This window comes from Hypomesus transpacificus, chromosome 22, assembly GCF_021917145.1.
Source record: "Hypomesus transpacificus isolate Combined female chromosome 22, fHypTra1, whole genome shotgun sequence".
Lineage (NCBI taxonomy): Eukaryota > Metazoa > Chordata > Actinopteri > Osmeriformes > Osmeridae > Hypomesus > Hypomesus transpacificus.
Window position 1 is genome coordinate 14,800,530 of NC_061081.1, and position 27,881 is coordinate 14,828,410.

The following is a 27,881-nucleotide window of genomic DNA, read 5'->3' on the forward strand; positions in this document are numbered from 1 at the left end:
GAGTGACATCTCTACTGAACCGAGAGTCCAGAATCCCCATAAGGCACCACCGTCCTCAGCAGACAGGATGAGGAGAGAGAGTCAGTCAGTGAGCTAGTCAACCAGTCAGCCAACCAGCCAGTTAATCAGTCAGCCAGCCAGTCAGCCAGCGAGCTAGCGAGACACCAGATTGAGTCTGAAACTGGAACCCTGCTGACCACTAACAGTCTCACTGTGAGAACAAACTCCACAGATGAACTCTAACACACCTCATTAAAACAAACTCCAGTCACTCACCCACCCAGCTGTGGGGCTTAACAGCGTGGAATTGCTGTAGGATCCACAACCTGGAAACAGGGAAATACACTTGGGGGTTTGAAATCAAAAGATGGAGGTGGGGCGCGGGGGGGAGGAACAACAACCAATTTTTTGAAAAATGATACTTTCCATCTACCGTGGAGAGACTTTGGTGTACTTTCACTCCGGGGACCTAGAGAAAGGTGTGTGTGTGTGAAAGTGTGTGTCTATGTATGTGCGTGTGTGAGTGTATATGAGTGTTTGAGTGTGTTTGTGTGTTATTGAGTATGAGTGTGTGTGTGTGTCTGTGTGTGTATATATGAGTGTGTGAGTGTGTGAGCACACCCGTCTAGCCTAGACAGTCGCTCCGAGGCGCCACGCATAATTTGAGACGGCCCTCGTTATGAAAGGGGGGCGGTCGCCACGGAGATCAGGGTGTAAATAAAGGACCGAGTGACGAGGTGGCACTGAGAGCTCTTTTGTTACCACGGTAATGAAGACGGCACTGTGGTTGTGGGGAGACTGAAGGCCAGGTCTATATTAGGCTATCCCACAGGTGGAAGGTAAACATGAGGATTTAACACGCGGGAAATTAAGTCTGCCTTGTGTTTGGGCAGCATGCAGGTAGGAAGCAGGAGCTATTACTGCACACGCTGGCTAGGGTGCCTGTGGGCGCAGTAGTGTTTACATTAGCTGTCTGTGTCTCTGGCTAGGTGCCCAGGGGGCCTGGGGAGGAGACAAACAGGACGTCTGGATCAGTTCCAGGCTTCATACGGAGAGCGATGATGATCCCTGACCTCTGCCATGATCCAGGCCGTGCATGGAGGGAGTCTGAAGAGGCCGATCGCCAGAGATGGCAAAAGTATAAACATCTTTCACACAAGTAGAAGTACAGATACTCATGTTTTAAAAGACTATCGTCAGTAGGACAGCAAAGACGAAGAAGTAGCCATTTTGTTTAGTCGACATATTGTATGTCACCCTGGTAACAGGACCTCACATCATATTAGTACATCAATACAGAAAGACACTAAAGAGCATTCGCCAGGAATACTATTTGACGCCGACAATTTCAAACATCTCCTATGGCCATGGATGAACAGGAATGTCTCTATTCTCAGTCATATCAACATCGTTAACTCCCTCAGTCTCATCCATAACATTTTTGGGGGGGGTTTTCACACACATAATGAATGGAGTACAATAGAGTATAGTAGAGTCCTCATTAAGTACTCATCAATGATGCAAGCTTGTATTGGAAACTTTTTTGTAAAACTTTTTTTTCAACCTTTCCAAACTTTTTTCTCAGAACGTTGTGTGAAAAAAAAAATCTATCTTTCGAAACTCTTCACATTTGTTTATAAACCTTTCAAAACTATTTTCACAAAATTGCAAACTTTTAGTGACATTTTGTGAAAATATTTTGGAACTTTTTCAAACCTTTTTTGAAACTTTTTTCAAAAATATTTTTTTCAACCTTGAAAACTTTTTTCACACACACAGTGAAAGGAGAGGACAGGAGAGAGGGGAACAGAGAAGCCTAAAACAGGGTATATTAAAGCAGAGCACAGCAGAGTACAGCAGAGTACAGCAGAGTACAGTAGAGTTTAGAAAAGTCCTCATCAATGATACCAAAGAAATGTGCCATCTTTTTTTTGTCAACCATTCAAAGTATGTTTTTCAAAAACTCAATTGGAAAATATTTTTCAACCTTTTGAAAAAAAATTCTAAAATATTTTTGAAACTTTTCCTGTCCTCTCTATCAGAAATAAATTATAAAGGTTTTGTAAAGTCTATGAGGAGATCCACACAGTAGTTCCTGGTTGTCTTTCAGTCCTGTTTTTAATACAATTTGGGATGAGTAAATTAACAATAAAAGAGTAATTATAAAACTAAATTCAAGGGGTGGTCTCTGACAGTGACGAGTCAGCCTACAGAGAGGAGGTTGACACCCTGACATCATGGTGTCAGGACAACAACCTCTCTCTTAACATCAGCAAGACCAAGGAGATGATTGTGGACTTTAGGAGGCGGCAGGAGGAGGAGCATGCACCCCTATTCATCAATGGATCGGAAGTGGAGAAGGTCAGCTGCTTCAAGTTCCTCGGGGTGAACATCAGCAATGACCTCACCTGGTCTGTTCACACGGACAAGGTGGTCAAAACGGCCCGTAAGCGCCTCTTCTTCCTGAGGAGACTGAAGAAGTTTGGTATGGACTCAGTCATCCTTACTAACTTTTACAGATGCACTATAGAAAGCATTCTGACTGGTTGTATCACAGTGTGGTATGGGAGCTGCACAGACCGGGACCGCAAGGCCCTACGAAGTGTGGTCCGTTCTGCTGAGTTCATCATCGGCAGGAAGCTCCCAGCCCTACAGGACACCTACCACACACGTTGCCTTAGGAAAGCCAGCAGGATTCTAAGAGACTGTTCCCACCCATCCTTCAGTCTCTTTACCCCGTTGCCTTCTGGCAGGCGTTACCGCAGCATCCGGTCGCGCACACGCAGACTGGACAACAGTTTCTACCCTAGGGTCATCAGGCTTCTCAATGGACACTGATATGGACATTTTTACTGCACACTAGTCACTTATACACTGTCACTTTCAGCTACTGGTTGCTCTTTCAGTAACATTGCACTACTGTACCTCGCCACCAAGCTCCTGTTTGGTCATTGACAAAGTCACTGATCTGTAAATTTGCACTACTGCACTGTACTCCATTTAGGTTAGATTAGTTTTTTTTTCGGGTTGTAACAGGTTTTTTTTTTTTTTTTTTTTGTGTATTAGGGTTAGTATAGCGTACTATTTATTGTTATCTGTAATTTAGGAAGTTTTAGTGTTAGGGTTAGTATAGTCGTTTATTTATTGCTATCTGTATATTTAGGAAGTTCACTTATCTAAGCTCAGCATAGATGTAAATTTGTTCTGTGTACTTATATGTTATGTTATGCCAAGTGCTTGCGTTGTCTTGTCTTAAGAATTTCAGTGCCCAGTCTAACCTTGTGTTGCTCTGTGCACCTGACAAATAAAAGACTTGAACTTGAACTTGAACTGGTTGATTTGCCGTTGAAAAAATGAAACCTACTCCCGAGTTAAAGAAGTAAATAAAAAAAGATCAAATAAAAGCTGATTAAAATGTGTGGTCTCACCAGGAAGTGATGTATGCAGGGCAGCAACACCATGTCTGTCAGAGTGAAGTAAAGCCCCTCCGCAAAGACATGCTCCAGGGCAGGCAGCGCCGCGGTCTTCACCTTCCTGATCTCAGAGCACTCTCTGGTGGACGGAGGTGGAATTGCACCCAACGAGAGCTTGGCCAGTGCAGCCTGCAGCTCGAGCCCATCCGAGGGCTCCGGGTTCAGGGGAGGAGGGCGGGAGGCGGTGCCTGAGCTCTCCTGGGGAGCCTGGAGGTCAAACGTAACATTCTCAAAAAAGGAAAGTTTACAGACTGGATATAAAAAGGGGGGAATAATCTGGCATTTCTGGAAGCTTTTACAGTCGATTAATATATTTAGACGGAATAATCAGCCAATAACCAACAAGCTAAACATATAACAATCTACTTATATAACGTTTCATACTAGTTTCCTAAACCCAGAACTCACCTTCTGAGGATCTGAACCCTCCTCTTCCTCCTCCTTCTTCTTTCTCAGCCGTAGTTTCTGTCGGCGGATCTTGTCATTGTTGTGAACCTTGACCGGCTCGCCCAGCGTCTTCTCTAATTGAAGGATGGCGTCGGGGAGGAGTAGGGATTGGTGGGAGGACCGCAGGAGGAGGGACTCCACAGCTGAGGGGATGCTGAGCTCACACAACCTGGTCCACGGGCTCACCTGGGGGAGGAGAGGGAGGGGAGGGGAGGGGAGAGGAAATGAGAGGAGAGGAAAGGAGGAGGAGGGGAGGGGGGGGGGGGGAGTTACTGTATACCAAGAAGTTCCAGGTTCAAATCCCCTCAAACTATTTGGATGAAAGTGTAATCTAAACAAACACTGACTGCTATCAGCATGATTCCCATACCTCAGCGCAGGCCTTCAGACACGTGCTCTTGAAGCCCAGCAGTGCAGACACGCCCCCCCTGCAGGAGTCAGCCTCCACCGTCCTGCTGACGATGTGTCTGAGCACCACAGCCAGCCCAGCCCTGCAGTACCTCCCTGCCCCGTCCAGCACAGCCGGCAGGCGGCAGCCCCTCACCAGCTCGGGGAGGTCCTCCACGCACACCTCCGACACCCCCAGGAACTCTGGCACCCGCGTCCCCCAACACAGGGGGGAGCCGCGGGGGTTGGAGGAGACAAGGAACACCTGGAAAGACTTGCACTCGCAGTAGGAGAGGAGGAAGAGGGTGATGGAGGTGTGGAGAGGGAGATCGGAGGTGGAGGAATGGTCGAGGTAGAGACGCTCTTGCTGAGATGTTGAGTCCGTTTTCTTCATTGCAACCAAAGGTGTTGACGTCTGTTGATGTTAATTCTTGTTTATAACATACAGTTGTTCTCAACTTAAAGTTGGTAGGCTATTCAGGTCTTAATGACTCAAGAAGGTTAATTTTCCGAGCCCTGTATTAAACTTAAAATGGCATGATGATGTTTCGTGCAAGCTAGGTGGCTCACAATCTGTAAAAAACAAAACATCACAACAATGTAGCCACATTGAACCATGGCAAACCTAAGATTGTGTTGTCTTGCGTTTTCATTCAGCTTCAACCGACTATACAACTTTAATGTAATAATGTAAACAACCAAATGTTCATGGTGTACTGTATTACTGTCAGTTCATGACTCGTTATACACGTTATACAACGTTGGAGGTAAAAAACTTACAGTGTGAGTGTTGTTTTCCTTATGTTTTAACCCACGTTGTTTTGAACGCAACCGACTCTGTGTAACACTTTAAGTCGTCCGGTTTAATTTGCATAAAATAAAATAAACTTATGGGGCTCTATTGCTAAATTATTTGTTATAAATCCCTAAATAATTAAATTTTAACTATAATGAAAATATTGATGTATAAAGTTGAGATGATATTTAATCTAATTGAGTTGAACTAAAAATAATAAATAAAACCTTACGTTGTTTCTTGGGACGTATATCAATGCTGGACGTGTCGGCCGTAGTAGGAAGTAAAGGCGTTTCTTGCCGCTACTGTCGCAGCAGTAATGCAAGCGTCACTTGTTGTGTTGTCACTAAACATATGTCCTGATTAACCATAACATTGTGAGAAAAACACGTAGTGCAAGGTAAGGTAAACAGACACGACGATCTCAAACTGCACAGCTAGGAACGCAAGCTTGTCTAGCCTCGGTAGCCTAGATGCTAGCTGGCTATCAGCTAACTTACTACTGAATGATGGTCAAGACTTCAGTACTGTATGATCACTTCCTTATCTAGCTACTAACCAGCCACACACGTATTTGCTTTATCAAGTTTCATAACTAGCTTGATATGTCATCGATTCGCTGTGTGAACTGAAAACACAGCATTAAAACAGCTGTTATTGTGTCCGCTTTCCCAGTCTCGGTCATGGCTGCGTCGGTGAGTCTGGAGCTGGACCCTGTCTTCCTGAAGGGTTTGGGATACCTGCACTCCAAGAGCAAAGACTCCGCAGAGAAGCTAAAAGCCCTCCTGGACGAGTCTCTCTCTGGAAGAACCACCGACTCGTCCTACCGATCTCTACAGAAGGTAGGATACTTGAGCGCAGTGGACATAGTTGATGAACTGTGTAGTAGAGATTTGGGCAAGTGTTACTTATATTCCTTGATAGTGCAATCATTGCGTCGCTTGCGATTGTTCTCCCAACGTCAAGAGAATCAGATTCGATTTTCAATGTGTTGTAAATATACTTTTTGTACTAAGTCTTGTACCAAAAAACGTAATCTTGTGCCAGTAAACCTTATTTTGCTGTCTTGCATAGGCAACTGTTTGTTGTCTTTTGTAGTTTCAGCACTGAGTGTAGACTTTGTGTTGGTAGGAGGTGGAGGTGTCCAAGCTGTCGGTTTCTAAGATGAGCAAGCAGGACTCCAAGTCTTCATCCAGCTCGTCCTCATCCAGCAGCAGCAGCGGCAGCAGCAAGTCCAGCAGCTCAGACAAGAGCAGGAAGGAGGTGGAGAAGAGGCCTGCTGAGAAGGTGAGGACTGAGAGATGGGCTCTCCGGTCACAGAGTCATGGTGGAACATGTCTGTTGTGGTTGACTGGTTTGAAGTGGAAGGCTTGGAAGATTGTTGCACATACAAATGCTCGATACAAGAGAAGTCTTGTTGACTCAATATTTTCTCATCTTTTCTTTCCTCGCCCCTTCCCCCACACCCCTCCTCCCCTCCCTCTTCCCCTGTCTTCTCTCTTCCCCCACACCCCTCCTCCCCTCCCTCTTCCCCTGTCTTCTCCCTTCCCCCACACCCCTCCTCCCCTCCCTCTTCCCCTGTCTTCTCCCTTCCCCCACACCCCTCCTCCCCTCCCTCTTCCCCTGTCTTCTCCCTTCCCCCACACCCCTCCTCCCCTCCCTCTTCCCCTGTCTTCTCCCTTCCACCACACCCCTCCTCCCCTCCCTCTTCCCCTGTCTTCTCTCTTCCCCCACACCCCTCCTCCCCTCCCTCTTCCCCTGTCTCCTCCCTTCCCCCACACCCCTCCTCCCCTCCCTCTTCCCCTGTCTTCTCTCTTCCCCTCCCTCTCCCCAGGTGAGGGTGGTGGAGCAGGGGGAGGGGCCTGACCCCCCTAAGAAGCCCCGGGTGGAGAAGCAGGAGAGCAGCTCGTCCCCGGTGACCGTGGCGACCAGCCGGGACCTGCCTCTCGCCCTGCCGGACCTGTCCAGCTTCGACGAGACCAGCGCCGACGACTTCGCCATGGAAATGGGCCTGGCCTGTGTGGTTTGCAGGTGAGGGGGGCGAGAGAGAGAGGGCCTGGCCTGTGTGGTGTGCAGGTGAGGGGGGCGAAAGAGAGAGGGCCTGGCCTGTGTGGTGTCCAGGTGAGGGGGGCGAGAGAGAGAGGGCCTGGCCTGTGTGGTGTGCAGGTGAGGGGGGCGAGAGAGAGAGGGCCTGGCCTGTGTGGTGTGCAGGTGAGGGGGGCGAGAGAGGGAGGGCCTGGCCTGTGTGGTGTGCAGGTGAGGGGGGCGAGAGAGAGAGGGCCTGTGTGGTGTGCAGGTGAGGGGGGCGAGAGAGAGAGGGCCTGGCCTGTGTGGTGTGCAGATGAGGGGGGCGAGAGAGAGAGAGGGCCTGGCCTGTGTGGTGTGCAGGTGAGGGGGGCGAGAGAGAGAGGGCCTGGCCTGTGTGGTGTGCAGGTGAGGGGGGCGAGAGAGGGAGGGCCTGGCCTGTGAGGGGGGCGAGAGAGGGAGGGCCTGGCCTGTGTGGTGTGCAGGTGAGGGGGGCGAGAGAGGGAGGGCCTGGCCTGTGTGGTGTGCAGGTGAGGGGGGCGAGAGAGGGAGGGCCTGGCCTGTGTGGTGTGCAGGTGAGGGGGGGGGAGTGGGGAGAGAGGGGGGGGGGGGAGGAAGCATAACAAAAACTACAAATCAGACCCCCACACACCCCACCCCAACCCTCTACAGATCAGCCTTCAGAATCCACATTCTAAATACTTCCTCTCTGCCTAAACCCACTTCCTGTCTGTCTTCTTCTGTGGTGGCGCCCCAGGCAGATGACGGTGACGTCGGGGAACCAGCTGGTGGAGTGCCAGGAATGCCACAACCTGTACCACCAGGACTGCCACAAGCCCCAGGTGACGGACAAGGACGCCAACGACCCACGGCTCATCTGGTACTGCGCACGCTGCCAGAGGCAGATGAAACGCATGGTGAGGATGCTGGGGTCAAGGGTCACACAGGGGTCAAACGCATGGTGAGGATGCTGGGGTCAGGGGTCACTCAGGGGTCACACACATGGTGAGGATGATGGGGTCAGGGGTCAAACAGGGGTCAAACACATAGTAAGGGTGCTCAGGGACGAGATCAAGGGTCAAGCTCTCCCCTCCTCCCTCACCCTCCCCCCCCCCCTCTCTCTCCCCCACCCCCCCCTCCTCTCTCTCCCCCACCCCAGGCCCAGAAGACCCAGAAGCCTCCCCAGAAGACGTCCCCCGTGGGGGGGGCCAGTGCCCCCCTGGTGAAGGCGGAGCTGCTGGTGAGGAAGCAGGAGGGGAGGAGCCGGCCGGACACCAGCACCACCTTCCAGGCCTTCAAACGCTCCGAGGGGAAGGTGGGCTCCACACACACACACACACACACACACTGGAGAGGTTATTAATGTTGTAAGCTCCACAGCTGTGTCACACTGGAGATGTTATTATGATTGTTTGTTGTACAGCTGTGTGTGTGTGTGTGTGTGTGTCTCCAGCCGTCCTCCAGTGGCTCCTCCACCCCCTCTGTCACCAGCTCCTCCCTGCCCTCCTCCAGCGGTCTGACGGGCTGGGCTGCCTTCGGAGCCAAAACCTCCTCCACCGGGCCTCCAAACTCCAAACTCCCTCCCCCTTCCTCCTCCTCCTCCTCCACCCCCAGCAGCAGCAAGGCTGCCCCCCCCGCCCCCCCCTCCGGACAGAAGCCGGTGGTACTGTCCGGCCTGGCCGTAGCCAAGTCGTCCCTGGGCAGCACCAAGTTGGGGGGGGGCAGCAGCAACAACGGCTCCAGTTCTGCTTCTGTGCCTCAGAAACCCCCCCCCTCCCTGACGGGGGGCAAGCAGGGGCTGAGCCGCGCCCCCAGCGCGGAAGGGAGGGGGGGCGGGGCCAGCTCTCCCGGTGGGGGGTCCCCGAGTCTGGGGGGGAACGGGGGTGGGGCTAAGGCGACAGGGGGGGCGGGGGCGGGCGGGGACAAGACACCGACATCCCAGGAGTCGCAGCTGAACGCTCTGAAACGCCTGCAGATGGTTAAGAAGAAAGCTGCCCAAAAGAAACTGAAGAAGTGAGGGAGGGAGGGGGCGAGAGATGAAGGGAGGCAGGGAGAGAGAGAGAGAGAGAGAGAGAGAGAGAGGAAGGGAGGCAGGGAGAGAGAGAGAGAGGGAGGGAGGCAGGGAGAGAGAGAGAGAGAGAGGGGGAGGGGGGGAGAGACGGAGGGAGGGGGGGGAGGGAGAGAAAGAGACGGAGGGAGGGAGGGGAAAACAGAAGGGCAGGGGGGTTAGAGATGGCTCAGGTTAGAAAGGTTTGCTTATAAGTTGTATGTGGAATTGATTTAGTAGATGAACAGATGGATGGATGTAGATGGACAGACGGATGGAGGGATGATCAGAGAGGACACAGTTGTCAGAAGTCCAGAAGCGTCCAGTGAAGAGAGGGGCACAAGTCCGGTCACAGTGTCGTGTCGTGTCCATTGAAGAGAGGGGCACCAGTCCGGTCACAGTGTCGTGTCGTGTCCAGTGAAGAGAGGGGCACCAGTCCGGTCACAGTGTCGTGTCGTGTCCAGTGAAGAGAGGGGCACCAGTCCAGTCACAGTGTCGTGTCGTGTCGTGTCCAGTGAAGAGAGGGGCACCAGTCCGGTCACAGTGTCGTGTCGTGTCCAGTGAAGAGAGGGGCACCAGTCCCGTCACAGTGTCGTGTCGTGTCAAGAGGAAATACCGTTAATGTTGAATCAGCCCAGTGGAACTGAATACTTGAATTTTTACGTTCAAATATATGAAATGCTGCTGGCAGGGCCTTGTGGGTCGCGGTCGGCGTGGCAACAGTGTCAGTGCCTCATTGTTCGACCCGGCTGGATCATCAATGTGAAGTTTTTTTTACTGACGGATAAAACAAATAAAATGCCTCTATGAAGTTGTCCAGCTTTTTTTGAGGGGGCGTTGATTGTTTTGGGAAGTTGTGAGGGTGTAATTGACTGACTTCGAAACAATTACAGGGACAATATCTTTTCAGTAGAGGATATTCATATATTTATTAATTAAAGTGACATCTTAAATTACATATATATATATATATATTTCCTATCTTATAAAAACTATTACTTCATTTAAAATCTTTCAAAATACATTCTTTAAATATATATATTTGAATAAATCATCTGAATCACAATAAACACTGCTGATGGCTAAACCTAGCACCTTCAATCTGCATGATTTGGCTTTCTCTAAGCAAATATGTCTTATTACAGCAGTTACGCTCTGAACGGATCATTAAATAAAGAACTTAATTGGACAGAAAACTGTTGACACTGGCCTCTTTGAAATACTTAAGCATCTCCTCCCTCTCTGATTCCCCCGGGGGAAATCAGCACACAGCTTTCCAGATATCTTCCAGATCAGTCTGATAGATCACACACCTCTCGGCAAGGAAGCGTGTTGTCGGAGGACTCCGACATTCTTCACCTGCCTGTAGGTGTCCCTTCACAGGTGTACCCTTCCTTCAATCACTCCTGTCTTCCTTCTAGGGCTGGGCGATGTATAAAAAAGATTGATATCTCGATATTGTCCAAAAAATTACGATATTCGATATATATTTCGATATGTTTGCATTGGCATTTAAATAATACAAAAACATGATTTTTATTTGCCCCCCATTAGAAAACAACAAAAACGATTTAGATAGAACAGCTATTGTTACAAAGTACAAAATGTGTAGTGCAAATTTAAGCAGTTGCCATAACATGGTACTTGCAACTTAACAAAATGGACCTCACATGGAACGATTCATGCAGAGGTCCTTATGTGACAGGACAATAAGAGGGCAGAAGAGAGTGCCTGTTTGAGTGCAATTTTCAGTTTGTGCACATATGCTCACAAAGAGCATGTGCACAAACGGTATCTGTGTGTGTCAACACAGAGGAGACAGTCAGGGATCTTAAAACACAAGCAACACAAAGACCAGCATAAAAAAATACTTATATTTGATATTCACGATATTTTCAAATTTTACATCGTCGTCAAAATGACGCTAATATTCGATATATTGCCCAGGCCTACTTCCTTCACTCCTTTCTTATATCCTTCTTTCCTTCCTTCACTCATCCTACCTTCCTTCCTGCCCCCTCCCTCTCTCCTTCCCTCCTCCATCAAGCGTAGGACATCTTGCCCAGGTAGTTAGCGGGCACGTAGCCCCTCCGCCCCTCAGCCTCGGCCAGCCACCAGTCCTTGTTGCCCCCCAGGTCGCTGAACTGCAGGATGCTGACGTGCTGGTACTCCTGCAGGGTGAGCTCCTGCTCGCAGCGGGCCGTGAACGCGTACACTGCATAGAACTGGGGGGGGGGGGGGGGGCAAAAGGTCAATGACAGGCCCGTCACTCGTCAATAAACACACTCGTCAGTCGACCTGACTACCAAACAGTTCATTATTCCAGAGGTGAATATTTTTCATGTTTCTCATCAGATCAGTGCGTAAACTTAAGATGTGTTCATGAGCATGGGTTGGTGGTTAACCAGTAGATGGCACTGTTGGTTCATAACACTGGCAGACAAGCACGCTGGCACACACACTCACTACTTCATACCACTTGCCTATTGACTTATCTCACCCAGTGTTCGTATAAACCTGAAGCAAGGTCAGACCTCAGCACCCCTGTGCCCCCCTCCTGGGGGGTCTGGGTGTGGAGCGGGCTGGATGTGGAGGGGGCTGGGGGGGAGGGGGCTGGATGTGGAGGGGGCTGGGGGGGAGGGAGCTGGGGGGAGGGGGCTGGATGTGGAGGGAGCTGGGGGGAGGGGGCTGGATGTGGAGGGGGCTGGATGTGGAGGGGGCTGGGGGGGCTGAGGCTGGAGGGGGCTGGGGGGGGCTTGAGCGCTGGCTTCGACTTCTAATCATCTGCTCTATAAAGCAGCACGCCAGGTTTTACTGCCGCACTGGAATGAACGCCCCTATTTTACAGAGGAGAGCACAGCCCCCCCCACACACACACACAGACATTTGTTCTGACAATACACCTGAGACCCTCACCTGCTGGTCGTCCCCGTCAACACTCAGTTCCAGCTCCCCCTGCAGCTCCCCCTGCAGCCCAGACAAGGTACTGCAGCTGACAGACCCCTGCAGGCCAGACAAGGTACTGCAGCTGTCAGACCCTTGCAGGCCAGAAAAGGTACTGCAGCTGTCAGACCCTTGCAGGCCAGACAAGGTATTGCAGCTGCCAGACAAGCTGAAGCTCCTCATGCTACCGCTGCCCGACACGAACAGGCTGAGGTTGTCGAAGTCGTCGTCCAGGATGAGGGACTGGTGCTTGGGGTGGCTGTCGTGGGGGAGGGGGGTGGAGGTTGGGGTGGAGGTGGGGGTCTGGTCTCTCTGGGGGTTGTAGCGCTTCAGGAAGGTGGAGTAGGTGTAGCCTTGGGAAGCTGGGGGCGGTGTGGAGAGAGGGAGTGTTACCAGTGTGTCTGTGCATGAGTGTGTGTGTGTGTGGTCTTGTTTAACTACCCTTGTGGGTACCAAATGTAGGGATACATGAACAAATGTACCTTGTGAGTGAGTGTTTCCAAAAGAGAGAAAGAGAGAGTAAGTCAGTCAGAGTGAATTGTGTCAGAGTGAAAGAGAGAGAAACAGCAAGAGAGAGAGAGCGGGGGTAAGAAAAAAGGACAGAGAGAAAGAGAACATCCTTGTCTCTGTGGAACAACAACACCCTATTAGGGTTATGGTTAGCATGCATGCAGGGTTAGCATGCATGAAGGGTTAGCATGCATGCATGCAGGCTTAGCATGCATGCATGTAGGGTTTGCATGCATGTAGGGTTAGGATGCATGCATGTAGGGTTAGGGTTAGCATGCATGCATGTAAGGTTTGCATGCATGCATGTAGGGTTAGGGTTAGCATGCATGTAGAGTTAGGATGCATGCATGTAGGGTTAGGGTTAGGATGCATGCATGTAGGGTTAGGGTTAGCATGCATGTAGGGTGCCCCGAAGTCTTGGCTCTCGTGAGAGAGAATACAACAGGCCGGATTCTGCTCCACAACAACAAGCTGTTTCTCCCAGAGAGCAGCTGACGTCGGAGTCCTCTCATCACACGGCGCTGATGTCAACCCAGAGACAAACAACCTGTGGAACAGAACAGGAGTACGCCCTGATGCTTAGGAAGCACTAGGAACAGTGGGCGTGTGTACACACCCACGCACACATGCTGCTTAAAAAGTATTTGGCTTATTTAAGGGCTTGTTGTTGTCGAGTACAGAGGAGTGTGTGTGTGTGTGTGTGTAGGCTCTATGGGTCCTCTCTGCGTCAGGGCCCCTCTAGGGAGCAGCTTTGTAGTGAGCTGCTCTGCTTCCAGCTCTGTGTGTTCCAAACAGCCGCCACACGAGACGGAAAGATGCGAGAGGAACGCAGGCTAACTATCTCTGGAGTCTATCCTGTCTCCCGGGAAACAAGCCAGGTAGAGGGAGGGAGGGAGGGGGAGCGGGAGGGAAGGAGGGAGGGAGGGAAAGCGGGAAAGCGGGAAAGCGGGAGAGCGGGAGAGCGGCAGAGAGAGAGGGTGAGACCGAGGGGGTGAGACCGAGAGGGTGAGACCGAGAGGGTGAAAAGGGTGAGGGAGAGAGTGGGAGACAGAGAAACTTCACACACACACACACACAGAGAAATCTTGCGTGTGTGTGTATCCGTGTAAGTGTGTGTGTGTACGTGTGTATGTGAGACCAAGAGAGAGAGTCAAAGTGTGTGTGTGTGGGAGACAGAGAGTCAGAGTGTATGTGTGTGGGATACAGAGAGTCAAAGAGTGTGTCTCCCCTCCTCCCCCTCACCCCCAGTGTGAACCAGCCAGCGAGTGTTGCTGCCATGGGGGTCGGTCTCCTCCAGCAGGGCCACCATCTCCCCCTCCAGCAGGGCCAGGTCCCCCTCCTGACAGCCGTTACAGTTCCTCTTCAGCAGGAACAGCCGCTCCGCGCTGTGCCCCGCCCGCAGCCTGGCCCGCTGCTCCTCCGACTGACGCTGCACCTCCGGCACCTGGGGGGCGCACGGATCAAACGCACCCTGCTCAGACGAGATGTGGCTGTGGGAGAGGTTGTGTACTGTGTGTGTATATGTATGTGTACTGTGCGTGTGAGAGAGAGGTTGTATGTGGAGAGGAGAGAGCTAACAAGCTCCCTTGTGTGAGGGGTGTGTGTTGGGGGGGGGGCTCAGGGGAAGGATGCGGTTTGATATTGCTCCACAGGGATCCTGATACGCTCCCTCACACACACACACACACACACAGCTGTTTTACGGGAGAGCTACCTGGGAAAGTGACGGGCTGCCAAGGCTCTATTTAATCACCAGCCAGACTCTGCTGCCTACCATAAGATCCCCAACATCACCAACCAGTCTCTGCTGCCTACCATAAGATTCCCAACATCACATTGTAATTGACTTTGAATTGGTTCTATTTAAAAAGGGAGGGAGGTCTAGGTGTGTGTGTGTGTGTGTGTGTAGGAGGGGGGTTCATCGTTACACACTAAAGAAATTCCTAAAGGAAAAACAAGCCTACAACAAGGATTCCCTAACTATTCTGCCTGCAGAACATAAACTACAGTTTATATATTATTTCAGTACGGGATATATCCTGTTTAGATTCTGTCTAGACGACAACAAGCACAGCAGGTGTGTCCTCATCTCTGGTCCCCGGGACCCCTAACCTGCATGTTGTAGACGTTACCTTCCAATACACCTGGTTCTAATGTATGCGTCATTACCAAGCTTCTGTTGAGCTTCATAACAATCTAATCATCTGAATCAGGTGTGCTGGAGCAGGGAAACATCTAGAACATGCCAGGCAGGGGGTCCCTGAGGACCAGGGTTGGGCAGCACCGATCTAGACCAATCGGATGGTGGCGTGAGAGGTACTTGCTCCCCAGTGGCCCTCGGCCTCACCGTGGGTCTTTTGTCTCGGGTCCTTTCGAAGCTGACCTTCCTCTCCATCAGTCTCTGGGCGTTGTCTTTGACGAAGGCCAGACTGCTCAGCTCGTTCAGGATGCTGCTCTGCACCTCACTGATGTTAGACAAAGGAGCCTGGGGACACACGCACACACACACGTTAACATGCAGGAACATAGAATTAATTTCAAGAGACAGTACAATACTCTCCAGTGCTACAAATGATTTCTACTGCGGCAACGAGGAGAAACAACACAATGTGGTACTCGGACACACCTGATCACACACACACCTGCTCTCACACACACCTGCTCTCACACCCACACACACACACACCTGCTCACACACACACACCTGCACTAAACCATGCGCACATGCTCTCAACTGCCTACACCAGGGGTCGGCAACAGGCGGCCCGCGGGCCAATTGTGGCCCGCCAGCAATTTTGTTTGGCCCGTCAAAATATTTCCGATAATGAAAAAAATTTCACTCGCGCGCTGTGCGCGCTCGCATTAACGTAAACTTCTGATTTCACCTCACATCAAAACCTTGACTAGGTCCTAGTAATCCTATTCTCACTGGATGAGACAGTATTTAGGCTATGTGCACCAACGATGACGACCCACCACATTGGGATGACAGTGACGACCATGTTGATAGAGATTGTTCGTTAAAATAAGGAAATTATTCAAACAGACCACCAATGGGCTCATTCACATGGTTCATTATCATTAGTTATTTGTAGTATACCTACCCATTCTCCATGTAGGCCTAGTTGTTGCGAGTGCACGTATCGCAAGGGCACCTATCGCAGCGTCTAAATAGGCTGTAACCCAGACTCTGGCCCGCCATCTAGTGACGAGGAAAAATACTGCCCCGCGGACCAAGTTACTTGCCGACCCCTGGCCTACACACACACATTCTCACACACACACACCCATTCTCACACACACACACTCACGGGCAGCTGCTGTATGGAGGGTGTGTGGTGGTGCGAGGTGTCCATCAGCTCTTTGAGCAGAGTGACCACACACATCACACAGCTGTCCAGGATGGAGCGGGCAGCCATGTTGAACCTCTGCAGCTCCTCCACCAGCTGGGCGTTTAGGGCCTCATAGTCCCTCCTGGCCTGCCCCCTGCCCTGCTCCTCGCTCGGGGACGAGCTGGAGGAGGGGGTGGAGCGCTCCAGCCGGCTGCAGTAGTCCAGCAGCTTGTCGTATCGCTTCTGGATGAGCTTCTGAGGGGAGGAGAACATGACCTGGAGGGAGGACAGGGGGGCGACCACCAAGCGCTCCAGACGCTGTTTCTGGGAGGAGAAGGAGAACTTTGTTACTTTTTTTAATTGAATTTTGATGTAAGCAGGAAGGAGTGAGTTTAGAGATCTCAAGACAGACAGCGCTGACGATGGCACGGGCCGGGGATTTGAACCGTGGTCTCGAGGTCTTTCACCTCAAGATATGATAGAGGCCAGACGAGACACAGGGTACTCCTTACAGATCCTCGTCTGTGGCCTCAGCTCAACCACCTGCACCGCAGCTCCATTCAAGTCACAAAACTAATTTAATAAAGAGCCTTCTATTAGAATCCACACAAAGGGCATCTTCACAAAGACAGGGAGGATTTCAGAATAAAAGGACCCCCTCTCCACTTCCCCTTATTTCTCCAATAGAGTGCATTAGGTCCGTTACTGAGGCACAGGCCAGGGTCTATAATAGCTTTTAGGACTCATTAGAACGTAAACTAGAGAGACAAAGACGGTCAGACACAGACAGACTAGGATGGAGACAGTAAAGACAAATGCATTTGCGTTGCAATTACACTCATTTAGCGGACTCTTTTACCCAGAAGGAGATACAACGTGTGCACAAAGACAGAGAACAGAGAAGCCTGACCTGCTGAGGGAGAGAGAGGGAAGGGGGGAGGGAGATAGTGAGGGGGGGGGGAAGAGGTGGAGAGAGAGAGGTGAATAGAGAGGGGGGAGTCAGAGGGAGACGTGTCTTACAAAGTGCTTGTAAGGGTCCTTTCCGTTCCTGGGCTGCAGGGTGGCGTTGGTGTCGATCTTGTCCTGGTCTCTGATGATGTTCTCCAAGTCAGGAGCATTCTGCACTGCTACTGACACCATCTCCTGCAGAAGGAACACACAGGACCCAACACCACGGTCAGGACACTGGCAACACCACGGTCAGGACACTGGCAACACCACGGTCAGGACACTGGCAACACCACGGTCAGGACACTGGCAACACCACGGTCAGGACACTGGCAACACCAGCTCAACAGAGGAGCAGATATAAGTGACAAATGCAACAGTCCTTCAACTTCAGATTATCACACTATTAATTCATAATGATTTGGTTTATGTATGATATATACCCTTAGAAGGTAAGGCTTGTTGTAGGACAGATATTTGTGTCCATGAATGACACACACACCTCTATACTTGTACACTATGTACTGAGGGTGTAGTAGGATTCACACTGGTGTTCAGACTCACTGGTGAGGGATTAGTCTATTACCTGGGTGAGTAGGTAGTCTATAGTGTCAGATCAGTCCATTACCTGGGTGTGCATCAGGTAAATGTGGATATTCTTGATCAGCAATTTGACAGCTTTCTCCAGGCATCTGAACATCTTCTCCTCCTTGTCAAACACCTCATCTCTCACCTGGAAGAGGCGTTTGGAAGGAAAGGTTTACCCTGCACCCTGAACCAATATTGACCTTCTCAGCATTAAAGAAAACCCTGGTGGTGGAGGTGGATTATGCTGTGTGTCACCCTGCAGGACAGGAAGCATGTGACCAGGATACAAGGGAGTTATGTCATGCTGACTACAAACTTCTTTGAGCTGGAGTTGGGTCAGGCCGTGAGTGAGCAAGAACTTAAAAAAAGAGAAAAGAGAAGAGAGACACAAAAGAGAGAGGATGACAGTAAAGGAAAGACAGAGAGAGACTTAGAGAGAGAGAGGGAGAGATAGAAGACAGAGAGATAAAGACTGAGTAAAAGAGAGAGACAGAGAGACAGACAGGTAAAGACAGAGACAGACAAACAGGTAAACACAGACAGGTAAAGACAGACAGACAGACAGGTAAAGGCAGACAGGTAAAGACAGACAGTTAAAAACAGGCAGACAGGTAAAGACAGACAGACAGGTAAAGACAGACAGGTAAAGACAGACAGACAGGTAAAGACAGACAGGTAAAGACAGACAGGTAAAGACAGACAGACAGGTAAAGACAGACAGGTAAAAACAAGCAGACAGGTAAAGACAGACAGGTAAAGACAGACAGGTAATGACAGACAGACAGGTAAAGACAGACAGGTAAAAACAGGCAGACAGGTAAAGACAGACAGGTAAAGACAGACAGGTAAAGACAGACAGGTAAAGACAGACAGACAGACAGGTAAAGACAGACAGGTAAAAACAGGCAGACAGGTAAAGACAGACAGGTAAAGACAGACAGGTAATGACAGACAGACAGGTAAAGACAGATAGGTAAAGACAGACAGACAGGTAAAGACAGACAGGTAAAGACAGACAGGTAAAAACAGGCAGACAGGTAAAGACAGACAGGTAAAGACAGACAGGTAAAAACAGAGCATCCTGTGTACCTGTGGTTCGACCCCGCTCAGCAGCTTCAGATGTCCTGTTAGCCTGTCAGACTTCTTCCTGATGGAGTGCATGTTGAGCTTGTTGAACTTCACCCTCAGCGAGCCCTCATCCTCACTCCTCCTGTACTTCATCACTGCACACACAGAAACACCCCAGTCAGACACTAACACTTCCCCTTCAGAAACACCCCAGTCAGACCCTTCCCCTTCAGAAACACCCCAGTCAGACCCTTCCCCTTCAGAAACACCCCAGTCAGACCACAACATTTCAGAAACACCCAAGCCAGACACTAACCCTTCAGAAACACCCCATTCAGACCCTTCCCCTTCAGAAACACCCCAGTCAGAGAGTCTATCTACCCTGTGTATCCACACGGTCCCAGCCTCACCCAGGTCTTTCCTCCTCTTGAACTCGTTGATGTTGACGTTGATGATCTTGGCTGCAGTAAAGGCCTGCTGCAGCAGACGGTTGTCGGGGTGGTTGTCGGGCGTGGCCCTCCAGAGCTCCCCAAGCAGCAGGGGGTATTTCATGACGCGCTGGACGGGCTTGATGAGCAGCGACCCCATGTTCAGCAAGCTGGGCTTCCCTCTGAGGCATCAACACAGCACAACATTATCTGAGGTTGAAGTGGTTGTGTACAGAAACCCATTTCCAGGAGTTGAGGCCTGTTACAGCTCATTAATAGTCTAAACCAACATTCATTAGTAAGTTTTAACTTTATTTCTGTATTCAGAATTCAGCAAAAGGAATAAAGAATACTCACTCTTCGTCGTATATTCGCCTGCAACATGACAAAGAAATACTCAAATCAGAACGAGAAAATATCATCAGCAGATCGGCAAACAAGAGAAGTTCCCCCAGTCAAACACTCACAGAGAGAGAGGGAGAGAGACATAGAGAGAGACAGAGAGAGAGGGAGAGAGGGAGAGAGGGAGAGAGGGAGAGAGACAGAGAGACAGAGAGACAGAGAGACAGAGAGACAGAGAGACAGAGAGAGAGGGAGAGAGGGAGAGAGGGAGAGAGACAGAGAGACAGAGAGACATAGAGAGAGACAGAGAGAGAGGGAGAGAGGGAGAGAGGGAGAGAGACATAGAGAGAGACAGAGAGAGAGGGAGAGAGGGAGAGAGGGAGAGAGACATAGAGAGAGACAGAGAGAGAGGGAGAGAGGGAGAGGGAGAGAGAGAGAGAGGGAGAGAGAGAGGGATACATGTACACAGGAAAACTGAGAAAAAAAGCAAAAACAGTTGAACACAGAGTGAGATGAGAAAGAATTAGATACACATTTAGAAAAAAGACAGAAAAAGAGACAGACATACAGAGAGACAGAGAGAGAGAGACATACAGAGAGAGAGAGGGAGAGACAGACATACAGTGAAACAGAGAGACATACAGAGAGACAGATAGAGAAAGACAGGTAGAATGAGAGGGATACAGAGGGCAGTCAATCACTTACTTCAGCGCGGACTCACAGGTGAGGAAGAGTTGTCTGATGTCGTCCTCCTGGCCGTAGGTCTTGAGGAGGATGTTGGCCTCCTCGTGGTGGAAGCAGTAGATCTTGTACACGTCCTCCAGCGCAGCCTTGTTCTGGATGAAAACGTCTCCTGGCAAGACAAACAAGTAGCTAGGGCTTTCATGTGGGACTTCGAAAGAATCAAACGAAGGGAAGCCCACTTCTATTTTACTGAGTTATAGAAGAATGCCACCGTTAGCGGTACTTTTCGCTAGCTCTAACGCTGACAAAAATACTTTGTTGACAGTGGTGAAAATTTGCTATCAACATTGGGGGGGGACAATTATATGACATTTTCTCAAGAGCAATTCCTGAGGGGGACACTAAAATAGTTATTACTTATTATTATAGTTATTAAAATACTTATTATTAATACATTATCCACTAGAAAGCTGACAGATAATTGAGTACATTATAATGTAGCTCAAAATTACTAGCTAGCTAGCCTAGCTAGCACTACTAGCTACTTTTACAGTGTGAGTTAGACACATTTTTACACATACAACATACAAAAACGTTTCTAGTTTTTTGGAAACTTTTTGGGAGATACCTTTTCAAAAATATCTTTCAACCTTTGGAAACATCCTTTCCACATTGTGTGTGAAACCCGACACAAACAGGTTTACAGTTATTTTATAAACTTTTTTTTCCACACACAAAAAGTCGTACCTATGACGACAGCTTCGGGGTCCGGGTCAGAGGTGGCCTGCTGAAGCCGGTGTAGCAGCGTGGCGGAGACCTCACACACTGTCTCCATGTTGGTGAACAGACGATCCACGTCCACCAGCTGCCGCAACGACACAGAGGTCAGAGGTCACGGTTATCAAACCAGAGGCGAACCTACATTTACATTTAGTCATTTTAGCAGACGCTCTTATCCAGAGCGACTTACAGTAAGTACAGGAACATTCCCCCCAGGGCAAGGGTGCCTTGCCCAAGGACACAACGTCATTTGGCACGGCCGAGGAATTGAACCAGCAACCTTCTGATTACTAGCCCGATTCCCTAACCGCTCAGCCACCTGACTCCCCTAGTAGCAGGGTTGTGAATGCTTTCTTGTTGTGTCTGGAGGAGACATGACTGGGTGAATGATTAGACGGCTCATGTTTGCCTATGGAAATAGATGACGTCATTTACTATCCCTGGGGTTTTTCTCTTCCTCTTTCCCCTACCCTGTCTCCCTCCCCCATTCTCCCCCCTCTCCATCCCTCATTCTCCTTCCTTCTCTCCATCTCCTTCTCCCCCCTCATTCTCTTTCCTCATCTCCCTCCCTCATTCTCCTTCCCCCTCTCTCCCTTGACCATTTCGGCACAGCTGTTTTTAGTAGAGTACGTGTGTCTTGCACATGAGCAGGCGTCTTGCACAGACAGGGTCTACCTGGCTCTCTCTCAGGGGCTTGACCACCTCTTGGACGCACAGCTCCATGTCTGTCAGGAAGTCCCTCTCGGTCTGCACCAGCTCCTGGATGACCTTCGACCTCCGGCTCATCTTCCGGAGCCGCGCCTCCTCGGGGTCGAGGCAGGGGGAGGTGAGGGTCGACATGTCGTGAGGAGACATTTTTTCTGCGGGGGACGAAAGAGAGAGAGGGGAGAGATGTTGGCATCCAGGAACAGGATCCCTGCCTGCCTGTCTGCCTGTCTGTCTGCCTGTCTGCCTGTCTGTCTGCCTGTCTGTCTGTCTGCCTGTCTGCCTGTCTGCCTGTCTGCCTGTCTGCCTGTCTGTCTGTCTGTCTGCCTGTCTGTCTGCCTGCCTGTCTGTCTGTCTGTCTGTCTGTCTGTCTGTCTGTCTGTCTGTCTGTCTGTCTGTCTGCCTGTCTGCCTGTCTGTCTGCCTGTGTGTCTGTCTGCCTGTCTGTCTGCCTGTCTGTCTGTCTGCCTGTCTGTCTGTCTGTCTGTCTGTCTGTCTGTCTGTCTGTCTGTCTGTCTGTCTGCCTGTCTGTCTGTCTGCCTGCCCGTCCGCTGTCATTTTTTACGGAGATCTAATTGTTTTGAGCGAGTGCCAAACAGCCTCACTTAGCATGCCACTCAGATACCTTCCTCCCCCTCCTCCCCCTCCTCCTCCTCCCACCTCTCCTTTTCTCTTTCTTTATCGCTCTGCACTCTAATCAGTCCCTGGCTGCTCTGTGCTTTGCATCGCAGGCAGGCAGGGAGAGAGAAAAGAGTGAGCGAGGGACTGTGTGAGACAGTGAGGGAATAGAATCAGAGGCAAATGTTCAGGGAAGAGAGAGATTTCCTTTGCCCGTTAATTGCCTCTACGCATCCCTTCCGCATATTTGGGAGACAGACAGAGAGAGAGAGAGAAAGAGAGAGAGAGAGAGAGAGAGAGAGAGAGAGAGAAGGAGAGAAGGAGGGGTGGAGGGAGGGTGGGGAGCCTCAAGCCCGTGTCGGGTTAGGGAACTAATCGTCTTACTGATGTAATGCCACGGTGTGCGCAGGCATTCCATCTGCTCCAGCTGGGGGGATGCACCTGACACACACACACACACTGGTACACACACACACACACTGGTACACACACACACACACACACTGGTACACACACACATACTCACACGCACACACGCAATACTGCACCACCAGGCTCTTCTGCCGTCTGGTGCATGTCACAATCTGAACAAACAAACACTCACACACACACAGCATGCTCATGTTTACAAACCAGCACACACACACACACACACACTCTCATACACCACGCACACACACACACACACACACACACACACACACTCTCAAACACTCACACACACACAGCATGCTCATGTTTACAAACCAGCACACACACACACACACACACACACACTCTCATACACCACGCACACACACACACACACACACACACACACACACACTCTCATACACCACGCACACACACAGCATGCTCATGTTTACAAACCAGCACAGACACACACACACACACACACACTCACACACTCTCATACACCACGCACACACACAGCAGGCTGATGTTTACAGAGCAGCAGTGAAGCTGCTCTTCCCCAGCCTGGCTCATACCTCTTTACCCTTCAGCCTTCCTTCTCAGCTGCAGAGGGATTGACAAGTCCCTCGTTTTTGTTTGCCTTCTCAGAGCAAGGTCTAATATCACCTCATAATAGCTTTTTAAATGGATATCCTCTCTCTCCCTTTCAGTCTCTCTCTAGCTCCCTCTCTGTGTGTGTGTGTGTTAAGTCACACACCTCAGCCTCTCCACCTATCAGGTTACAGGGTCTACAAACTAACTCTTCCTCGTCCATTTACTGCAAGTGTCAGGTGTTTCTGAGAAATGTAAAACTTTCTACACCTAAAAAAAACATAAGTGAATCCAATTCACGTCAATTGTGTCCTCGTGGTAATTCTCCCCCTCCTGAAGACTAGCCTGGCTAACAGGGACCTCACAACAAACATTGTTCATTTGCTACCATCTTAACTTACACTCTTCCTACGACCGTGTCATTGATAAAGACAACAACAATTGATAGACAAGAATAACATCATGACTTTGTGATTGATGGCGCTCAAACTGAGCAGGTTTGGTGTTCCTGCACCCTGCAGTCTGGTGGTTTGGGGTTCCTGCGCCCTGCAGTCTGGTTGCAGGGCGGGGAGTGTCACGAGGAAGACGATACGCCCGCTCTTTCACCCGAGAAGCCGCAGAGCAGCCAGGCAACGGGAAGCTCTCCAGAACAGGAGCCCTGCTGCGGGGTCACGTATCCCGACACCCCCACACCCCCACGTCTCCTCACCAGACACAATGCCGCCCGCTGTCTTCAGAAGGAAAAAAACCCAGAGATGGATGAAGTCCAGTGGAAAGATACTAATACTTGGGGTGTGTTTATAGAGACAAGGCATGGGGGCTGTGAGGGGATGAGGGGAGAGGTTTGGTGGAAAGTTTGACTGCAAATTAAGAGGTTGCAGGTTGTGATTTTCCTCTTGTTTGATAAAAAGCTTCTCCGATAAACAATCTCGCTGTTTGTTATTCGTAGCCGCCTGGCTGTAGTCGCGCTTCTCTGATCAACTCAGCGAAATGCCAACGGAACACAACAATGGCAGTACAGTTGATCAGACTGGCTTTTTACACACACGGTGAATCAGAACCAGAGCCTCTGAATTCAGCCGGTAGTAACTGACAGTTGGAAGCTTGTTCTTCGTCTTAATGTTTCATTACCAAGCAGAGTCTGAGGTAGGGATGGTGATGATAGGGGTTCCATGTGTTTATACTGACCTAACAGAGCTAGTGACTCAAACGACAACAGAGGGCTTTCATAAAGACGCCAAACAGACACACTAGAACAGAGGGCGTACTGTCACTGTTCAAACACTGTTCATCCTCTATTTGGACTGGACAGTCCAACATCCAACTGTCAGTCCATCGTAATACAGCAGAGAGGCAGTTCGTCCACAATGTCCGGTGCCATAGAAAGTGGCGTCCATTTAGTTTTGTTTTAATGACCATATCTACAGCTAGTTGCCATGACCTTGTGGCTTGACAAACCTGTTTCTCATAGGAACACACTGTTCAGGAACCAGTCTTGAATTTCCTCATTCAATGAAGTCACCTTTCATGTCAATATTTGACTGGCGCTCATACCGTACCACAGCACATTAAATCATACAGCTGCTGCTCTCCTTGTGATACATTTAAACAGTGTTCAATCAAAGAAATTAAAAACTGATATTGAAACATTATAAGTACAACACTGAAAAGCCCCTGATCCGATTAACTCATTTTCGATTCTGTTTAAATACAGGTTTTGCCAATTATTGTAGGTGGAGCTCTTTGAGAGGGTTGGCTGGTGGAGGTTTACTCTGAACAAGCCTCTGCAGAGTTTGGACAGCCAGGAAGCTGCTTCCTCTGAGCCCTGCAGCGAGAGCAGGAAGAGCCGACCATCCTGACAGTCTGACTGTGAGACTGGGTTCAGTTTAGTCACCTTCTACTCAGCCCCCTTAGGCCCACTGTGTCCTGCAGCATGGGAGTCACTCACCACTGCGTTACAACTGTCAAAAACAGTTAAGCGGTTGGCTTGGCTACCACACACGGCCTTATTCTCAATTCTTAAATCATTTTAGTTCTTGTTGTCATTATTGAGGACGTTTTGCAGGTGATTGATGACGACGCAGGTCAGAAGCGAACAGTCTGTCTTCCGACACATTCCCACAATGACCCCATAACCTAACCACCCTAAACATGGGTGTCCATTGTTCATTGACTCGAGTGGAACGCGAGGGAACCAGTGACACTGGAAAATCTCCACAGCTTGAAGTGAAGCGTGTTTTTCCCCGAGGGGCAGCGACAGACACAGGTACAGCCCGAAGGTTGGCATTCCTGCTGGGTGACAGATGATAGTGTCTGAGGACACTGATGTCTCCCTACGATAAACCGCGTCAGCTGTAAGCTATGGAGAAGTAGCTGACTGCAGGGTTATTCTGCCTGGGCACTCTGCCAGAGCCTCCCACCCCCCATTCATTCACGGTTTCTATAGCAACACCTTTTTCTATCAGCTGAATCATCAGCAAACTATTGTGTCTACAGTGGTTCCTTGTTTTACGGAAGGTTGTGGCTCAATGGTTAGAGAATTTTACTGCAGATTAAGAGGTTCAAGGTTCAAATTCCCCCCGTACTGTACGTTGCTTCGGATACAAGTGTCTGTAAACGAATAACATAAATACATTGATGTTATTTTGGAGGATGAGGTTGGTGGACTTTTGGGTGAATGTTTATTAACTTGAGCCCCTACAAAAGCAGAATCAGTTTTCCCAATGACGTAACCTGACCAGCAGATAGTTCTATACCGCAACTTCAGAGTCCAAACCAACGCACGTGTCACAATGACTTCATGGATGGCATTGCTTTTACTGCTGATAATTAAAGTCCTGTGAAACATAATAAAAAGTTGCTGATAGTAAAAGTCCCTGTGTGAGAGGCAGGTAAAAGGTCACTTCCTGGATTTGTTTACCTCCAGGCCAGGTAGCTAGCTAGCCCCATACACAGGCTCTGTCCTCTGGGGTGGGGCAGACCAGGTCTCTAGCTCTGGGGTGGGTGGTGGGTGGGGTGGGTGGGAGGGAGGGGGGCCTGGGAGCATGCTTTGCATGTGGTGACCTCATCCCTGAGGGCTGGTCTGTGCCTCAGCCCAGCTCTCCGTCTGGCACATAACACAACAGGTGCTCCCCGCAGCCATAGCTACAGAGCCTGTCGCCGTGTGTGTGTGTGTGTGTGTCAACCTCAGCCTCTCTCCTTGTCTCCTTATGCCCTCGAGTCACAGGTGTTGCTCAGGAATCTAGCGACGCTCACGGTAGCTAACGTCCAAAGAGATCGACCAGGTCTCCGTCTCAAAAGAGGATTTTCACCAAGGTTGAAAGGTTGCCCTTGTTGACTAAAACGTACAGACTTTGCAGTAATATTATTAAAAGAAAAAATGTCAGTCTGAGAGCTTGCAGAGATGGTGTGGAGTCTCTTGCAGCTCTGTAGAGATTGTTGCCATAGTTGTGACCTCGAGGGAGGTCATTAACAAGATCCCAATCGTTAAGTTCAACACGGTACTTTGGGCCTTCCCCTTTCAGCTTCACCCCTGGTCTCCTGTACTCTAGTTTGTATTCCAACCGACACGCGATCCTTACCTATCAGTTTGGCGCTGTACTCTGTCTTGTCAGACTGGGTCCTCCTCACCAGGGTCCCCAGGTTCACGTCCCCCTTGCTCGCGTCGTCGCTCACGATCGTGTCCGTCTTCCTCCTCTCCAGGTACCGCAAAAATACCGGCCGGTTCCTCCTTTTGATCACCTTCTCTTTCTCCTTCTCCTTCTCCTTCCCGCTGCCCTCCATGGTGCAGGGCCCTGTTCTGCGGTAATATGTCCGTTGGGCCGGTGGAGAAAGCGAGGGAGAGGAAGAGAGAGGGAGAGAGAGAGTGTGGGAAGTGCAACAGGTGCACTCCTCTGCTTCATTTACAGAGACTGGCAACTCAGCTCAGGTGCAGCCTGTGGCTCCTCCCCCTACCTGTTACAGGAGAGCCTCATAGCCTCGCCCCTTCCCTGCTAAGAGATACCTTCCTCCAGAGGCTACGGTATCCACAGAGACAGCGACGGGGAGAGAGAGAAAAGAGAGAGAGAGAGAGAGAGAGGGAGAGAGAGAGAGGGAGAGAGAGAGAAAGGAAGAGAGAGGTAAACAGAGAGAAAGGGAGAGACAGAGAGAGAGAGGGAGAGAGAGAGGAAGATAGAGAGAGGGAGAGACAGAGTCAAAGGTAGACAGAGAGAAAGAGAGAGACAGAGAGAGAGAGAAAAACAGAACATTTAGTAAGTTGTGTGACAACAGTGCCAATGTCTCATACAGTAGAGGGTCCACAGAAAAATTAAGACTTTGCATGAATGTTATGAATGTTATGAATGTTATGAATGTTATGCAACATGTAAATGATCAGGTGTGCTCTGCAGCCTGCTGTGTAATTCACTAGTAAGTACTCTAGTGATTGACAGCCTTTTGCCTTTTGTATTTTATTTTTAGTTCCCTTGTCAATGCTCATGTGATAGTTTACCTCACTATCAAATTAGCTCTACAAATTCAACAAGTGGGCAGTGGAGAGAGCATTCACTTCAACATCTGCTCTGCTGTTCACTTGATCAGATGCTTCACTGGATCAGATGCTTCACTAGATCAGATGCTTCACTGGATCTGATGCTTCACTGGATCAGATGCTTCACTGGATCAGATGCTTCACTGGATCAGATGCTTCACTGGATCAGATGCTTCAGTAGATCAGATGCTTCACTGGATCAGATGCTTCACTAGATCAGATGCTTCA

General features: G+C 49.9%; 3 protein-coding genes across 5 annotated transcripts; 1 reads left to right on the top strand and 2 right to left on the bottom strand.

Moving 5' to 3' along the window:
- Positions 1 to 278: 278 nt before the first annotated feature.
- gstcd (glutathione S-transferase, C-terminal domain containing) lies at positions 279 to 5,163 on the bottom strand. 2 transcript variants are annotated; one of them, XM_047045271.1, is made up of 5 exons: positions 5,088 to 5,163; positions 4,291 to 4,722; positions 3,882 to 4,106; positions 3,429 to 3,680; positions 279 to 326 (listed from the first exon to the last, which is right to left on the bottom strand). In XM_047045271.1, the coding sequence occupies exons 2-5, from the start codon at positions 4,699 to 4,701 to the stop codon at positions 294 to 296; spliced, it is 921 nt and encodes a 306-aa protein (XP_046901227.1). In that variant the 5' UTR covers positions 4,702 to 4,722; positions 5,088 to 5,163; the 3' UTR covers positions 279 to 293. The 2 variants fall into 2 exon arrangements, with proteins under 2 accessions (XP_046901227.1, XP_046901228.1); XM_047045272.1 differs by having other exon boundaries at positions 4,291 to 4,880; positions 5,088 to 5,149.
- Positions 5,164 to 5,366: 203 nt separating this feature from the next.
- Positions 5,367 to 9,216, top strand: ints12 (integrator complex subunit 12). The gene is made up of 7 exons (XM_047045134.1): positions 5,367 to 5,503; positions 5,779 to 5,945; positions 6,235 to 6,390; positions 6,938 to 7,134; positions 7,886 to 8,045; positions 8,288 to 8,443; positions 8,582 to 9,216. The coding sequence occupies exons 2-7, from the start codon at positions 5,787 to 5,789 to the stop codon at positions 9,143 to 9,145; spliced, it is 1,392 nt and encodes a 463-aa protein (XP_046901090.1). The 5' UTR covers positions 5,367 to 5,503; positions 5,779 to 5,786; the 3' UTR covers positions 9,146 to 9,216.
- A 501-nt stretch (positions 9,217 to 9,717) lies between these two features.
- On the bottom strand, positions 9,718 to 27,708 carry arhgef38 (Rho guanine nucleotide exchange factor (GEF) 38). 2 transcript variants are annotated; one of them, XM_047044852.1, is made up of 15 exons: positions 27,615 to 27,708; positions 26,707 to 27,141; positions 21,474 to 21,658; positions 20,766 to 20,883; positions 20,040 to 20,187; positions 19,350 to 19,367; positions 18,975 to 19,174; positions 18,586 to 18,719; positions 17,537 to 17,641; positions 16,981 to 17,103; positions 15,940 to 16,284; positions 14,976 to 15,113; positions 13,871 to 14,072; positions 12,092 to 12,480; positions 9,718 to 11,400 (listed from the first exon to the last, which is right to left on the bottom strand). In XM_047044852.1, exons 2-15 carry the CDS (start codon positions 26,906 to 26,908, stop codon positions 11,218 to 11,220), a joined length of 2,490 nt encoding a protein of 829 aa, XP_046900808.1. In that variant the 5' UTR covers positions 26,909 to 27,141; positions 27,615 to 27,708; the 3' UTR covers positions 9,718 to 11,217. The 2 variants fall into 2 exon arrangements, with proteins under 2 accessions (XP_046900808.1, XP_046900809.1); XM_047044853.1 differs by lacking the exons at positions 9,718 to 11,400; positions 12,092 to 12,480 and adding an exon at positions 12,877 to 13,175.
- Between the last annotated feature and the right edge of the window lie 173 nt (positions 27,709 to 27,881).

What these genes read in the sequence shown, in the direction of transcription:
- gstcd (XM_047045271.1), bottom strand. Translation starts at nt 4,701, where the DNA reads ATGAAGAAAACGGACTCAACATCTCAGCAAGAGCGTCTCTACCTCGAC. An exon ending in GTCTGAAGGCCTGCGCTGAG is followed by an intron (nt 4,107 to 4,290) that starts GTATGGGAATCA and finishes CTCCTCCCCCAG; the next exon opens with GTGAGCCCGTGGACCAGGTT. An exon ending in AGGGTTCAGATCCTCAGAAG is followed by an intron (nt 3,681 to 3,881) that starts GTGAGTTCTGGG and finishes TTTGACCTCCAG; the next exon opens with GCTCCCCAGGAGAGCTCAGG.
- ints12 (XM_047045134.1), top strand. Translation starts at nt 5,787, where the DNA reads ATGGCTGCGTCGGTGAGTCTGGAGCTGGACCCTGTCTTCCTGAAGGGT. An exon ending in CCTACCGATCTCTACAGAAG is followed by an intron (nt 5,946 to 6,234) that starts GTAGGATACTTG and finishes TTGTGTTGGTAG; the next exon opens with GAGGTGGAGGTGTCCAAGCT. An exon ending in AGAAGAGGCCTGCTGAGAAG is followed by an intron (nt 6,391 to 6,937) that starts GTGAGGACTGAG and finishes CCCTCTCCCCAG; the next exon opens with GTGAGGGTGGTGGAGCAGGG.
- arhgef38 (XM_047044852.1), bottom strand. Translation starts at nt 26,908, where the DNA reads ATGGAGGGCAGCGGGAAGGAGAAGGAGAAGGAGAAAGAGAAGGTGATC. An exon ending in CCTCCATACAGCAGCTGCCC is followed by an intron (nt 15,114 to 15,939) that starts GTGAGTGTGTGT and finishes GTGTGTCCCCAG; the next exon opens with GCTCCTTTGTCTAACATCAG. An exon ending in CCCGAGACAAAAGACCCACG is followed by an intron (nt 14,073 to 14,975) that starts GTGAGGCCGAGG and finishes TGCGCCCCCCAG; the next exon opens with GTGCCGGAGGTGCAGCGTCA.